General features: G+C 42.4%; 1 protein-coding gene across 14 annotated transcripts in view; it reads left to right on the forward strand.

The window, feature by feature from the left end:
- The window catches only part of sws (patatin like phospholipase domain containing sws), a 153,488-nt gene that overhangs the window by 60,232 nt on the left and 79,313 nt on the right, over nucleotides 1-13,943 (forward strand). For 10 of the 14 annotated variants that reach the window (XR_016290797.1, XM_089581632.1, XM_089581634.1 and 7 more), the window contains 6 exons: nucleotides 657-816; nucleotides 3,505-3,585; nucleotides 3,680-3,741; nucleotides 5,977-6,130; nucleotides 8,523-8,679; nucleotides 13,538-13,638. Coding sequence is in view for 13 of the 14 variants with exons in the window: in XM_089581632.1 (XP_089437758.1) it covers nucleotides 657-816; nucleotides 3,505-3,585; nucleotides 3,680-3,741; nucleotides 5,977-6,130; nucleotides 8,523-8,679; nucleotides 13,538-13,638 (715 nt within the window). In the remaining variant the exon portion in view is untranslated. The remainder of the gene's footprint in view (nucleotides 1-656; nucleotides 817-3,504; nucleotides 3,586-3,679; nucleotides 3,742-5,976; nucleotides 6,131-8,522; nucleotides 8,680-13,537; nucleotides 13,639-13,943) is intronic. The other 4 variants (XM_089581637.1, XM_089581626.1, XM_089581631.1 and 1 more) reach the window with 2 other exon arrangements.

A 13,943-nucleotide genomic window follows, 5' to 3' on the forward strand; every position in this document is an offset into this window, starting at 1 on the left:
GCAAACACCTTTCAGAGTGAACGATACTAAACACTGGCAACACGAACGCAGCTGACCACATGCTTTTGCGGATAATGAATGGGCAGGTGGGCAGGCAGGTGTATATGAGATCTCGACTCTCAAAAATATTGCTTGAAACATTTTTCTCTGTGTAATGAACCCTACCCCTAAATTGATACCAACTTTTCCGGAAAAAAAGTGTGTTCATTAGGCGAGTAAATACGGTATACTATGTGATGCCCTTCTCCCTGCAGGATTCATGCAGCCTCACCTGCTTGCAGCTTAATATATAGAGAGCAGACCAGTTGTGTGGTGCTAGCAAGAATTTTTATCAAACGTAATTTCCTCTGTGCTGTGTTATTGATATGAAAGCAGCTAGGGCTGCTCTCAGCTGCTTTTGGCACAGTAAACCTGCTGATGCTTACTGAATGGATAATGGTGCTCCCCACTTCTGTTTGAGCACTTGTACACTCTTACAAGAACAGTTCAAGCATGAATCCTGGTGCTTCTGTTCAGCCATTGGAGGTTGCATAAATAGACTGCCAAAACACATTGCTGGTAAATGAATCATACGTTTGTCAGTACAATTCGACATGTGTTTCTGCCTGTGGTTGAAGTTACTTGGCTCATTTGGGTGTTATCTTCATTTTTCACAGGGTGTTTGGCTTCTTTGAGAAGCCCCTGTTTATGGAGTTATGGAAGCACATTGAAACGCTGTTTGTGCCACGGGGAACTATGCTGTTTTCACTGGGCGACAGCGATGACAGCATTTATGTGGTGCAGTCAGGCCGTATCCACGTCCACATTGTTGAACCCGTGAGTTCTGTTCATCATATTCAAGCAGCAACAGTCAGAGCGTACTGCTACTTTTCTTAGGTCATGAGCATGACTCTTAAGTTGCTCTCATCCTTCAGTTCATTCCTGCTTAATTCTCCAAGTTTGGTTTGGTTGAGTGAATTATTTTGTCAGATTTTTGTCATGCATGAAGCAAACACTGTCAACCCTTAGGCTATAGGCCAAATGGCACAAGCCTTTAGGTGCCTAATTTCTGTGAGACACATGTGCTGTAATTTTCACTATTTCACCTGAATCACTATGCCTCGTGTATGCTCATTTGCTCTAGTGTGCCGTTGCTGTATGTGAATCCTGTAATGTTAGATGTGTGTGCACGTGTGTGTGTTCAAAACTAAGTTTTATGTGTGAGAGAGCAAGGTAGGTAATTGCTAGCAGTCTTATTCAACCAAATGGTGAAGCGGAACTTAAAAAAAAGGAAAGAAATAGAAAAAAATTGCTGTGTACATACAGTGGCTGTTAAATTTTTTTTACTGGCTAAGCAGGTCAAAGATGTACTAAGTATAGTTCTTGACTGTTATTTGTTCTCAGTACATTCTAAAGGGCAGGCCTTTTAATGTTTATGGTGGTGCTTTTTCGCCGTGGATGTAGTACTAGTAGTTTGAAAGCAGATCTGTTTCTTCACTGTTTTGGCAGTCAACGAAATTTAACAACTGCAATCATGCTTGAGTTGTATTAAGTTGAAAAAGATTGCGGAGTAGTCGCATATACAGGGTGTTCCATGCAACTGAGCCGGGGCTTGAAAAAAAGTGGTACACTGCAGATGGATGAAACAACATGTTGTTGGCCATTGTGTGGTTTAACTTAGAGTATTTTTTATTCCGCCTGATCAGTTAAGTAACTTTGCTGCCGCGGTGGCTCAGTGGTTATGATGCTTGGCTGCTGACCCGAAAGATGCGGGTTTGATCCCGGCTACGGCAGTCTAATTTTGATGGAGGAGAAATTTTAGAAGCCTGTGTACTGTGCAGTGTCAGTGCACATTAAAGAACCCCAGGTGGTCGAAATTTCCAGGGCCCTTCATTACGGCATCCCTCATAGCCTGAGTCACTTTGGGACGTTAAACCCATAAACCATAATCGAACCAGGTAGATATTTGGTAGCTCTTCATGAATGACTGAATGAATCAGTGACTTCCTGAAAGCAGTGTAGACAATAGCCAAATAAATTTTGCAGATCATTGCACACATTTTTCTTTGTTTCTTTGTTTTTTTCTTTGCTAAATAATAGTTTCTGGGTGCAAGTTCTTGCTTTTTATCAATGCACTGTTTTCTATTTTTTTCCAAGCCACTGACTGATGTCTCGTGAACCCTTACTTAAAATTTACTTTTTTTGGTGCAATAAAAGTTTCTCTTCTCAGATCTTTTTCTATGATGAGATTTACTCATTGCCTATGCTAGCTGTCAGTGTTTGGTATAAGGTAGTAATGTGTAACTTGTGATAACAAAGTGTTGTGGGATCAGGTTGTAGTGATATTTTGAAGGAAATTAGGAAGGTGGTAGACTAAAGGGTTCTGTAGCAATGGAGACTTCAAGCCGTACTTCATTTACTCATGCAGTGAACGCACCCCTTACTTGAGCTCTCAGACAGTACAGTTTATTTTTTCCTTGCATAATAAACTCACCCCTTTCTTTTGGAGCGCTGTTTGATGATGATGAAGATGATGATAATGAATGCTAGCAGGCTGCCTTTTTTGAAAGCCAAAACAACTGTCATCTGTCAAATGTCAAGAGCTTATAGCTTACCCCCCCCCCGAGACGGACAGTCAATAAGAATGCTCTGCGAGGAATCCGTAAACCAATAGAAACCACACCTGGTCACGAAGAGTTTCTCTATTCAGTCTGCCATATAAAGGATTGTAGCAACTTGTTGCAGTTAAGAGTTAAGCTTTGCGCTGGTGGTGTGAGGCTGAAGTAACTCTAGTTGTGCTCTCTTTAGACAGCATTATGGGCCACTACATAGGTTATACATGCCAGTTGTAAGATAAATTTTACTCTGTTCTTAAACACCGAAACCATGCTGAAGAGTGCATTTTGTTTTATTTAGGAGGTGAGTGGTCCCAGATGAAGTATTGATTCCAGCAATCTATTTTTAGACCCATTATTACTGCTTCAAATTTTTTCTGACTGCCCTACCCCACATAGTGAACGCACCCCCCAAATCTTAAGATATTTTGGTGGAAAAAGTGCATTCATTATGCAAGTAAATACGGTATGGTTCTAGTATTTTCATTCACTTTAAATGCATTCTGTCTAGTTAGCTTGAGGTAGCAGAAAGCCTATTCAGGTCTCTACTCCTTGGCTTGGTGACGAAATGCACTTTTTGGAGGATTGTGAATTTTTATAGTGCAAGGGCATCTGGGGCCAGAGAGTGCCATGGCACAAGGTTTTTTCTTATACTTAGGGTGGGGTCAAAGACCCATTTCCCAAGCATTTCACCCTGAACAAGCCGATCACCAGGCCAGGGGAAAGCTTGTACCCACTGCATCACCAGTGGGTGTGTAGCAGCACTGGGGATCGAACCCCGCACCTCCCACATGCGAGGCAGATGCTCAAATCACAAGGCCACCGCTGCGGTCAAAATACACTATTTGACTAGAATTATTGTTTGAACATGTTTTAATGCCCACTGTGTACAATTTTTTTAAATTCTTAGGATGGGACAGAGCTTACATTCAAGGAGGTGACGGCTGGTGAAAACATTGCAAGTCTTCTGAGTGCACTTGTTGTGCTTACTGTAAGTCTATAGTACATTGCATGTGGCTTGCAAAAAAAAAAAAATTAGATTCCTGTTGTGGTGTGTTGACAATTTTTGTTTTCTGGCATTATAGGGTGTCCCATCGACATTCAAGACTGTAGCAGCTCGTGCCCTAGAAGATTCTTCTATATTGAGGTGAGCTGAATAAATATATATATTTTTTAAGTCACCTGGTGGCAGTGCACCTTGTTTTGTTGAATTGCTTTAGTTGCTCGGATAGACTGCAAATGATTCATTGTAATTGAGCAATGAAGTGTGCATGTTTAGGTTTTTATGATACCTTAATACTCAGCAGTGCCCCATAAAGCTACTTTGTTTAAAGTTGTCTAAGAGGTGTGGAGATAACATTCATGTTCATCGGTGTAAATGGTGGTAACACTGAGCTTTTGTTTACTGCTGTTTATAGTTTTGTGGTTTAGATGGTTGCACATCACATGCGTGGATGTTCCTGGCTTCATTTTTATGAGCATTGTAAGCTTACTGAGTAACAAGCAGCAGTCTGTTACAAGTGGTGACTGCATTCAGAAGGCAGTTTAAACCACAAAGCTTGCAGAGGTGTATGGCTTTAGCTTTTCCTGCTATTGTATGCCATCTGTATCAGTAGCTCATAAAGCTGTGGTTTTGATAGCAGGTCACACAAGTTACTGTCCTAGCCTGAACCTACATTAAGTCAAAATCTGCAACTTTCATTACTTGAATGTACACAAGTAAGGAAGCACATGCATGAGGGCGTAAAAATCTGTAGCCGAGCTTCTGAAGCCAGACATACCTCTACTAGAATTGTCTTGGCTCTGTGCAGTGCTTGTCTCTTGAATACTTAAAAGCTCAAAACTAGCTTGCGGTATAACCACTTGATCAAGAAAAGAATTCTGTAGAAAGTGATGTGTAACTGAAGTTTCCTTGCCTTCAGTTCAATCAGTGCTTCCGCTGGATTTTCAGTGCTAGTCCAATGAGTTGATTTTGAAAAATCTAGCCCTCTCTTACTACCCTTTGTAACTCTTCCATCTAAGCCGCTTCGGTGGCTCTGTGGTTATGGTGTTCGGCTGCTGACTCGAAAGATGCAGGTTCAGTTCCAGCCGTGGCAGTTACATTTCGATGGAGGCCAGGTGGTCGAAATTGTTTGGAACTCTCCACTGCGGCACCTTTCATAGACTGATTTGTTTTGATACATTAAACTTCATAAATTCAATCAACTCTTCCATCTGCTAGTCTTTCCATCAGCAGTGCGAGAGGGAGTGCCCCACGACTAGCGTCTCACCTTGAAAAATTAGAAAACAGATTTTTACATTTCCTTTATCTTTGCGAAGTGGCACTACGTAGAAAACTGTGCACCCTAGTAGGATACAATTAAAGAAAGAGCAGGTTGCAAGTTGCAACAACTGCCCATTGCCTGCAGGGTGGTGTATTATGCTTGCTAACCAAACACAGCAATAGACAAAACCATGCCAATGTTTCACTGTGCTAAATTAGTCAGACATCAGGGTTCTTGTGCTTTTAGTTTTATCCGGTGAATGCCTTTTCGTTTAGGTAAGAAGGAAAGCTTTAACAATGGACTGTATCCTTGTTGCGTAGGAAATGTGTGTGGCAGTCATAAGTGCGGATGGAGCTACACTGCTGACTTGAGTTGTGTCTGGCTATTCCCATGCCAATAGCTTGCACGATGACATAAGCCACCACTCCCTTTAATGGCATGTCTCAGCAGATATACTAACAGAGGCATCAGAAGGGCTCCTGCATTGAAGTGTGTGATGTGACTGATATTAAATCTATAAGGAGCTGATTGAACTTTCTTTCATATGAAAACTGAACTTTCATATGAACTGCAGTTGAAATTATACCTGTTGAAACAGGGGTATAAGAAAGGCATCTAGGATCAGATACTGAGAGCGAAAAAAAAAATTCTGCTGCAAAAGTCGTAGAAAAAAAGCTGAAGAGCTGTTTAAAAACATGCAGTTTAAGCTTTGCTGTCTTATCAAAGCACTATTTAAAGTGAATGAGTGCTTTGACTTCACTGAATGCAGGATCAAAAAAGTATTTTCAACAAGTCTTTAGGTACCTCTAGATAAATTATTTCAAGAGTGGGTGAGTTATTTTTTTTTCAAAGACTAGAAAATCTGTGAGATGGAGGGAAGTGGGAAAAGTAAATTTTTAAGCCTCTCACTTCTGTTAACAAGTTTCGATGTATCTCGTATTATGTTTCCTTAAGCCTTGCCAACTGCATAGGCATACACAGAACAGAAATTGTTTGTCAGAAACTTATTTCACTGGCAGAAGAGAAGTTAGTATGAGGCAGTGGTATTTCTTTATGATTTTCTAAGAGGAAGATGTCGTGCTGGAAACACAGCTTAGTCTTGTTTGCTTTTTCTGCAGGCTTCGGTATGACAGCTTCCGCATCCTGCTGACCAAGTACCCCGATTCAATGATTCGTCTTTGCCAGATTGTGATGATCCGTCTTCACCGTGTCACTGTCACGGCCCTTCATAACTACCTCGGCCTCACCACGCAGTTGATGCGTTCAGTACGTGTGAGAGCACATTTCTTTACTTCCTTTTCTGAAGAGTCTGAAATACAGTGACACGCGATTTTGTGAAGCCACTTACCCATACGTTTCGTTGGCATGGCCTAAGGGCAGTACTAAATATTTCTGTAGACTTATAAAAGCAATTCTCATTTTGATGTCTAATATCACCTCATTCACTTTTCATGTTATTGTTTGAACTTTTCCTTTTGCTTTTCATAACATTTAAAGTGTTAGCATCCAAGCTCATAGCTTTTGCTGGGGCTTTTGCTTATGTAGTGGCCTCTGCAGCCCCACCTTTCCATTTCAATATAGTGGGATGTTTCTTAGTGTGAGCATTGAGATCTGTTGACTCTCAAGTGTAGACACTGTGCATTATCTCTACTTCTACTCTTACCTCTCCCCTCTCTCTCACCCCCTTTGTTTCTTTCCTCACTGTTCAGTTGAGAGGTCTACTCCAAGTGAAACAGATACTGTGCCGTTCTTTTCTTTATTTTACCCTTCCTCCTCCAATGAAATGTCACATTTGCAATTATGTTTAATATTAAAAGGTGCTTATTTTATTCCCATTGCATTCCTGCGCTTGAAACTGCTATTCCTGAGATAAATTATTGTGTATTGCCACATTTAACTTAGCGTTTTTTTTTTCTATTTCTTTTTTTTTTTTTCCAAAAATGATACTCTCAAGCTAGGGGGTCGACCTATAAGCAGAGCCAATTTATTTGCTGGCTCTAAGGTAGTTTCGGCAGAGCTGTGGGTAGTACGTGCCTCGTGCTGGTTCCTGTTTCTGGCAGGATGCTTAGATGCTTCATGTGTTAAGAAAAAAATTGCTCAGTACGGAATATTGTGCGAAAGCAAGTTTTTGCAGGTGAACACAAATGCCACATACATGAAAGCGCTATTGAGGTGTCCACTGACCCAGGGAGCCAGTTATGCGCCTCTCCTTTCCCCAAAATCAACAGTCTACAACGTTCTCAAAGCCAATGCCAATGAACGCCGGTGGCCAATTGCTCCAGTTCCGCATTTCTGCCAAAATGTCAATACAAACACATGTAGCGCACATCTCTCTGTCGCTACTGCCCCATAGCACAAAGCGTGCTTGAGGTGTCCACTGGCCCAGGGAGACAGTTATGCGTGTGTGCGTTCGTGACACTTGCGCACAGATGGAAGTTGATAAAGACGACGTGCAATCCACAGCGTGAGAGTGTATTGCAATTTAACAAGAGGTGTGATCGGCTGCAGTGATAGCATAGTGCTCTCGGGAAGTGGCCAGCGTAGCTGATCTGTTCGCACTGCCATGGGTTCAAAACCCAGTCGCAGCAATATTTATTGTATTTCTGCAGATATCTGAGAGGCTTGAGAGAGACATCGGCTTTTCCAAGAATGCTAGATTGCAAGATTGCAGAACGTGCACCGCATGTGTAGGGCGCACTTGGCGTGCGTTTGACGCATTGTTCTTGGCGTGAATTCGATGTGGCGCTGTCACGGATCCAGCGCAACGATGTCGCTCGTTGAGCATGACACTGCCCATGTTTGTTGGCTCACTCTGGCCTCTCGCACAAGCCTGGTCATATCAATCTCCATTGGTTTTGCAGTTGCATCGTTACGTGTTTTTTGCTTCAAGTTGCACATGTACCACGATGCCATCCCGTAGAGGGGTGGGTGGGGTACACGTCTACTTATTTTTGAAATCTACGCAAACGTTGTAATAAACAGCAGTTTTAACTGTGATAGCTGTGTGAGGGATTTTCTCCAGGGCAAATGGCATCTGTTGCTGTTGCCAATTTCAGCCTAGTATATAGGGAAGCGAAAAAAGCTCATTTTCACCCACTGGCCAATAAGGAAGTGTCTAGGTAGGCTCGAGCCGTAAAAGTTGGTGTTCTTGAGAGTGTGCCACCTGTGCAGAGGCAGCCCTTTTGAGGGGGGTTGAGGCAGGCAGCACAGCTGTCAGTGTCAGTTTTTGACCCCGGGGGAGAACAAAAAGTTTGGAGGGTTTGTTTTAATATAGTGGCCATTCACCGCATTTCGCCGTTGTGTCCTTATTTGTCTGAAGCCTGCTTTTGGCATGTGACAACCTGCCACCTGCCAACCGGGTTGGGGACAACCTGCCAAAGTGTGTGTGTGTGCATGTGTGTGTGTAAGCTCCACCGGTGGCAGGAGCTGCCACCACGAGGCATTGGTGCATGCTTAACCGCTGCACAACTGCACAACTTCCATCAGTGAACAATGGATCCGGACACCGGAACCGAAGTGAAAACCAAAGTGTTAGCACAACTAATTCGAATTTTGTCTAACTACGCAAATCAACCGTCATTTTTTGTGCATCCTTTTATTGCCTGGCATTCTGTCTTGCTGTGCTTTGGCAGTCATGCTTTGGCTTTCATTCTTTTGTCGGCAGTCAACGGGGGGAAAAAAGTCCCTTGCTCTGTCACCCAAGTCAAGTCCATGTCGGACTCCAAGCCGCAAATTGAGCCATGTGAAAGAGGCTGCTGTGCCCGTGGCGTCAACTGCAGGAATTCTCGGTGAGCTGGCAGTCACCGAAGAATACGGGCACGGTGAGTTGTTGGCGAAAGTGCTAGCTATGACCCACCAGCTGTCAGTTTGGGGCCTAGGTAAAATGGCTTATTAATCATGCTAGCGCAAGTTCGTTGTGTGTGGGAAGTAAGGCTTAGATTGTTGAAAGAACTGCAGACTCTTTGTAGTTCATTCTTCTTGTTCCTGTTTGTTTGTTTTTTGTGCTTTGCCACAGAAAAGAAACTAGTTTCTTGAAGGAACAAGTTGCTGAAGCACTAGTAAGCTCTTCGATATTAACTCAGGCCAAAGCAAACTCTGAGGCCGACCACGCTTGTGTGTGTAACATAACTTGTGACTAAAGTGTATGCTTGCATAAGGTTGCATTTTCTTGTTTAGAGAACTGTATGGGAGAACTGTGTGGGCTTGGGCATACACAACCTGCACTTTTGTAGCTAGAGACTAGCGAAACCCCTGGTCGGTCCTTACGTTGTCGCATGCAAGGGAAGCAGTGGTAAGTTCAGCAACTCACTTAGCACAGATGAGCTCCTAGGGGTTTACGAGTCTACCTACCGCCTGAAAAGGTGCGTCATGTACAGGGTGACATAATATGAAAGGGAACATGCAATGCAAGCGCATGGCCTCAACGCTTCACAAAGTGCTGCCGCTGAGAGCCGGTGAGAATCTGCAACAATGGTGCATAAGCACCGCCGGCTGCTATTCTCATGCATGTTCCTGGTGCCACACATTCTCACCAACTCTTAGCAGTCGAGCTTCCGAGAGTTTGTGAGAATGTGTGGCATGTGGCCAGCGTGCTTTGTGAAGCACGGTGGCCACGTGTTCATATTAAGCCACTCTCTGCAGTATGCAACTGTTTGGCAACTGTGGCACATAGATGAAAGGCTCCCAGTCATAATGCAAAGCCATGTGTAACTGTAGACAAGGTTGGCCATTTCGGACCCACCCTGTCAACCTAAAAGTGCCACAGGGTTTCCCGTGTTATGCTGGGTTTTAGGTCAGATATAAAAGATATGGGCAAAGGATCAAATTGTAGTACTCAGCTCCTCGTTGAGAACGAGTGCCCAAGAAGAGCCAGTGGTGGCTGGCTATTCTCTCAGCATTCACACTCGGGAAATGAGAGAAAGTGAGCAGTGTGGGGTAATGGAGCCTGGTACATGATGCCCTAGGGCAAGATGGCAGCCCCGCCTTTGTCTCAAGACCTTGTTTGAGAGCTAAGCTTTGCTAGCTGTGAATAGACCAGAAGGACCCCATTAGGTCACCTAGGTGTGTGTGGATCGGAAGGAAAGGTTCATGTGAGGCCCCACAGTTTTCATAAATGAATATTGCTCTGGGGTTTGGTAATGGGTGTGCTGCATTCAACGTGCTCCTGTGACTTGGTGCAAAGGAGTTTTGTAGGTAAATCATAAGAATTATGGGCAGACGGTGTGGCTTGCAGGGACATGGCGACGTATTAGGAAATAATTGGAAAGAACACTTTTAAGTTACTCTTTCATGTGACTCCCTGCAGGGGCATCTGATTCATGCAGACGTTGGTGAGTTGCGCCAAAACCACAAGGTTTGGTATAACCAAGATTGCAGAGAAGCAAAAAAAGAGAGACAGAATAAAGCCTGGGGAACTTTCCGAAGCTACCCCACACACGACAACCTCATAAATTTTAAAAAGGCGAGAACAAAAGCACGGTACATCCGTCGCAATGCTGAAAAAACATCCTGGAGAAACTACTTATCATCTATAAATAGTTCAGTTACATCGAAACAAATGTGGGAACAAGTCCGCAAACTTAATGGAAGCTTTTCTCCATTCACAATTCCTTTTTTAACAGCTCCGGATACACAAACAAGTATTGAGGAACAGGCAGACATACTAGGACAACATTTCTGTACAATTTCTAGTTCCTCGCATTACACACAGTCATTCTTAAAATATAAAGATACAGCCGAAAAACAAAGACTACTGACAAGTGGCGGCACAAATGAACATTACAATAATTTAATTACACTACAGGAAATCCATAGAGTACTGTCAGCCGGCAAAAAGACAGTGCCAGGCCCAGATGAAATCCATTATGAAGTGCTTGCTCACCTCTCTGAAGGTGCTGTAGAAGCTCTTCTGATTCTTTAATAAAATATGGCAGTCTGGAAAAATGCTAGAGACGGGGATAAAGGCCGTGGTTGTGCCATTCCTCAAATCTGGGAAGCCACCAACTTCGGCTGGTAGTTACAGGCCAATAGCACTTACGAGTTGTCTTGCTAAAAGTTTTGAAAGTGTGTTAAATATTAGGTTAATGTTCATCCTTGAATCGCGCCAACTTCTTGATATCCACCAATGTGGATTTAAAAAAGCATGTTGTACAAAAGACCATCTCGTCCGTCTTGAAAACACAGTCCGTGAAGCATTCATACACAAACAGCACTGTCTGGCAGTATTTTTTTCACTTGGAAAAGGCTTATGATACTACCTGGAGGTTTGGGATTCTTCGTGACCTCGCAGATCTAGGTATCCATGGCAAGATGCTGAACTGTTTAAAAGACTTTCTGACCGTTTATTTCGTGTTCGTCTAGGTTGCACGCTTTCAGAAAAATTCATCCAAGAAAATGGCGTACCGCAGGGGTGTATTCTGAGTACCACACTCTTTATTGTAAAAAGGAACTCAGTATCGCAGATAATTCCTGAGTCCATCATATACTTCGTATATGTTGACGACCTCCAAATTTCATGCACATCTTCCAGCTTATTAATGTGCGAAAGAAAGACAGATACAGCTTACACTGAACAAACTAGCAACTTGGACAGACCAAAATGGTTTTAAGTTGTCTCAGCAAAAAACAGTTGCCGTCCTTTTCTCACTGAAAAGAGGCGTGCAGATTGATCCCACCCTGCACTTGAATGAAGTTGTTCTACAAGTAAAACAAGAGCATTAATTCCTAGGCATAACTTTTGACAGAAAGCTCACATTCTTACCCCACATAAACACCCTCAAAAAGAAAGCTTCCCGATCTCGAAATATACTGAAGGTACTCTCACGGAAACACTGGGGGTCCGATAGGTTATGCCTTTTACAGATCTACCGCTCTGTAGTACGGTCCACTTTGAACTATAGATGCATTATATATGGGTCTGCAAGGCCATCATACCTCAAAAAACTAGATCCTGTACAAAGCCTGGGTCTCCGTCTATCAATTGGTGCATACAGAACATCCCCTATAAACAGTCTATATGTAGAAACAAATGAACCATCTCTTTCTAACAGAAGAGCAATGCTTACCTGTGCATATGTACTGAAAATAAGATCCATACTAAAACACCTTTGTTACCCCATACTACCAAGTGCACATCTAGAAGACTGTTCAATAATAAACCACAATCAATCAGACCTTTGTTATTACGCTTTGAAGATGCATGTCATGAACTGGGAATACTAGATGCTCTACCTAAAATTGCCTCGAGACACTATCCATTGCCGCCATGGTACTGCCTTCCCGCTGCGTGCAACCTCACGCTAACACAGTTTCATAAAAAACAAACACCACATGAACACCTACTACTAGAATACTTGACTTTGAAAGAGAAATATACAAGCTACATGGAGTTTTACATGGACGGCTCGAAAACAATGATGTACGTTGGAAGTGCCGTAGTACAGGAGAAATGGGAAAAAATAGGAAGATTGCCAAGTTATGAATCAATTTTTACTGCCGAATGTTATGCAGTGTGTATGGCTGTGGAGAAGATAGTAGATGAGAACATAGAAAACAGTATAATATACACAGACTCTCTGAGCCTACTCACAGCGCTGCAGTCAAATGCAGTTGAACCCTTACTAGGCAGCACCATACATAACATAGAAAAAGTCACAGCACAAGGACATATGATAAGGTTCTGCTGGGTCTCGAGCCACGTCGGCATAGAGGGTAACGAGTGAGCAGACTCAGCAGCAGTACGAGCTCAAAATGGCGAAATAAAAAATGTGAACATACCTTTTAAAGACTGCATGAAGATGATACATAACAAATTAAAGAACAAATGGCAGAAGGAGTGGGATAATAAACTGAACAACAAACTACACTTCATAAAGCCCACCTTGGGGGAATGGAAGTCATGCAGACACCAGGAACGTTTCAGTGAAATAATCTTATGTCGCCTTCACATAGGACACACACACGTGACACACAACTACTTACAAAAGAAGACAAACCTGTTTGTGAAAGATGCGGAGACGAGCTCACACTGAACCATATCTTATTTGCATGTTCAAACCTAGAAAAACTAAGAAGTATTTTGGTCAATTTTATAATCAATACATTCCATTTCACCCAGCTCTACTCTTGAGTGATAATGCAATTGTTGAGAGGGTGGTTGTCTTAATGAACTGTGAATGCCTCACTTTTCTTTGATAAACCTCAGCCACTTTCTCATTGCTGAGAAGAAGGCTGAGGTGTCTATTTCATTGGTTGGGGTCCTCGACATCCCTGCAGAGGATGCCCTCTGAGGGTTACCTGACCTTTTTTAAAGCTTTTACCATTAGCCACTTAAAAACTTTTTCTGCCTGTTACCTTCACTAGGTGGTACGAAATAACATTTTAGGTCCTTTACACCACCGTTTTTTTATATATATAAAATTCTGCACAAGGCAATTTTCTATACCTTGCGTTTGGCGCATGATGGCCTTAGTCACCTATGGGCCATAAAACACAACACAACACTCTTTCATGTGACTCTTCCATGTGAAATCATGGTGGAATTTATTGGTTATGCATGGTCCTTTATATTGGCAACTTGCTTCTTGTTATGTTTAATTCTATTTCCTCTTCTACCCTCTCCCCATTTAGGTCACAGTTTTCCCTCCGTCAGTAAATTATTTATTTGTTTGTTCATTTCAGGCAGTGGCCCTGAAACTGGATCATTCCACCCTTCAGATGATGCTACAGAATCTGAAAAGTTTGCCAGTGAAGGTCCTTCTGGCAGCTCATTTAAAACAACGGTAAGTTTCTTTTCATGTTAGGTTTACTTGTTTTTATGTCCCATAAAATATCCTAATACCTAGAAAATAAAATCAGTCAGTGTTTTAGACAATGTTTGTAAATTTTTAATGAATGTGTTGTACTTAAAGCATGTGCTCAAAATAATTGTGGACAAATATTAGTACTCTTTGCATACTTCTTCTTCCCAGAAGGCTTATGGAGATGCATAGCTGTAAAATGTACATAGGCATTTGAGATCAGGTTACACTGCCTGACAGTAGTTTATTTGCTTCCAACTTTTATTGTATTTATCAATACTGTTTGT

The sequence above is a fragment of the Amblyomma mixtum genome, chromosome 3, assembly GCF_055824585.1.
Source record: "Amblyomma mixtum isolate Tamu chromosome 3, ASM5582458v1, whole genome shotgun sequence".
NCBI lineage: Eukaryota > Metazoa > Arthropoda > Arachnida > Ixodida > Ixodidae > Amblyomma > Amblyomma mixtum.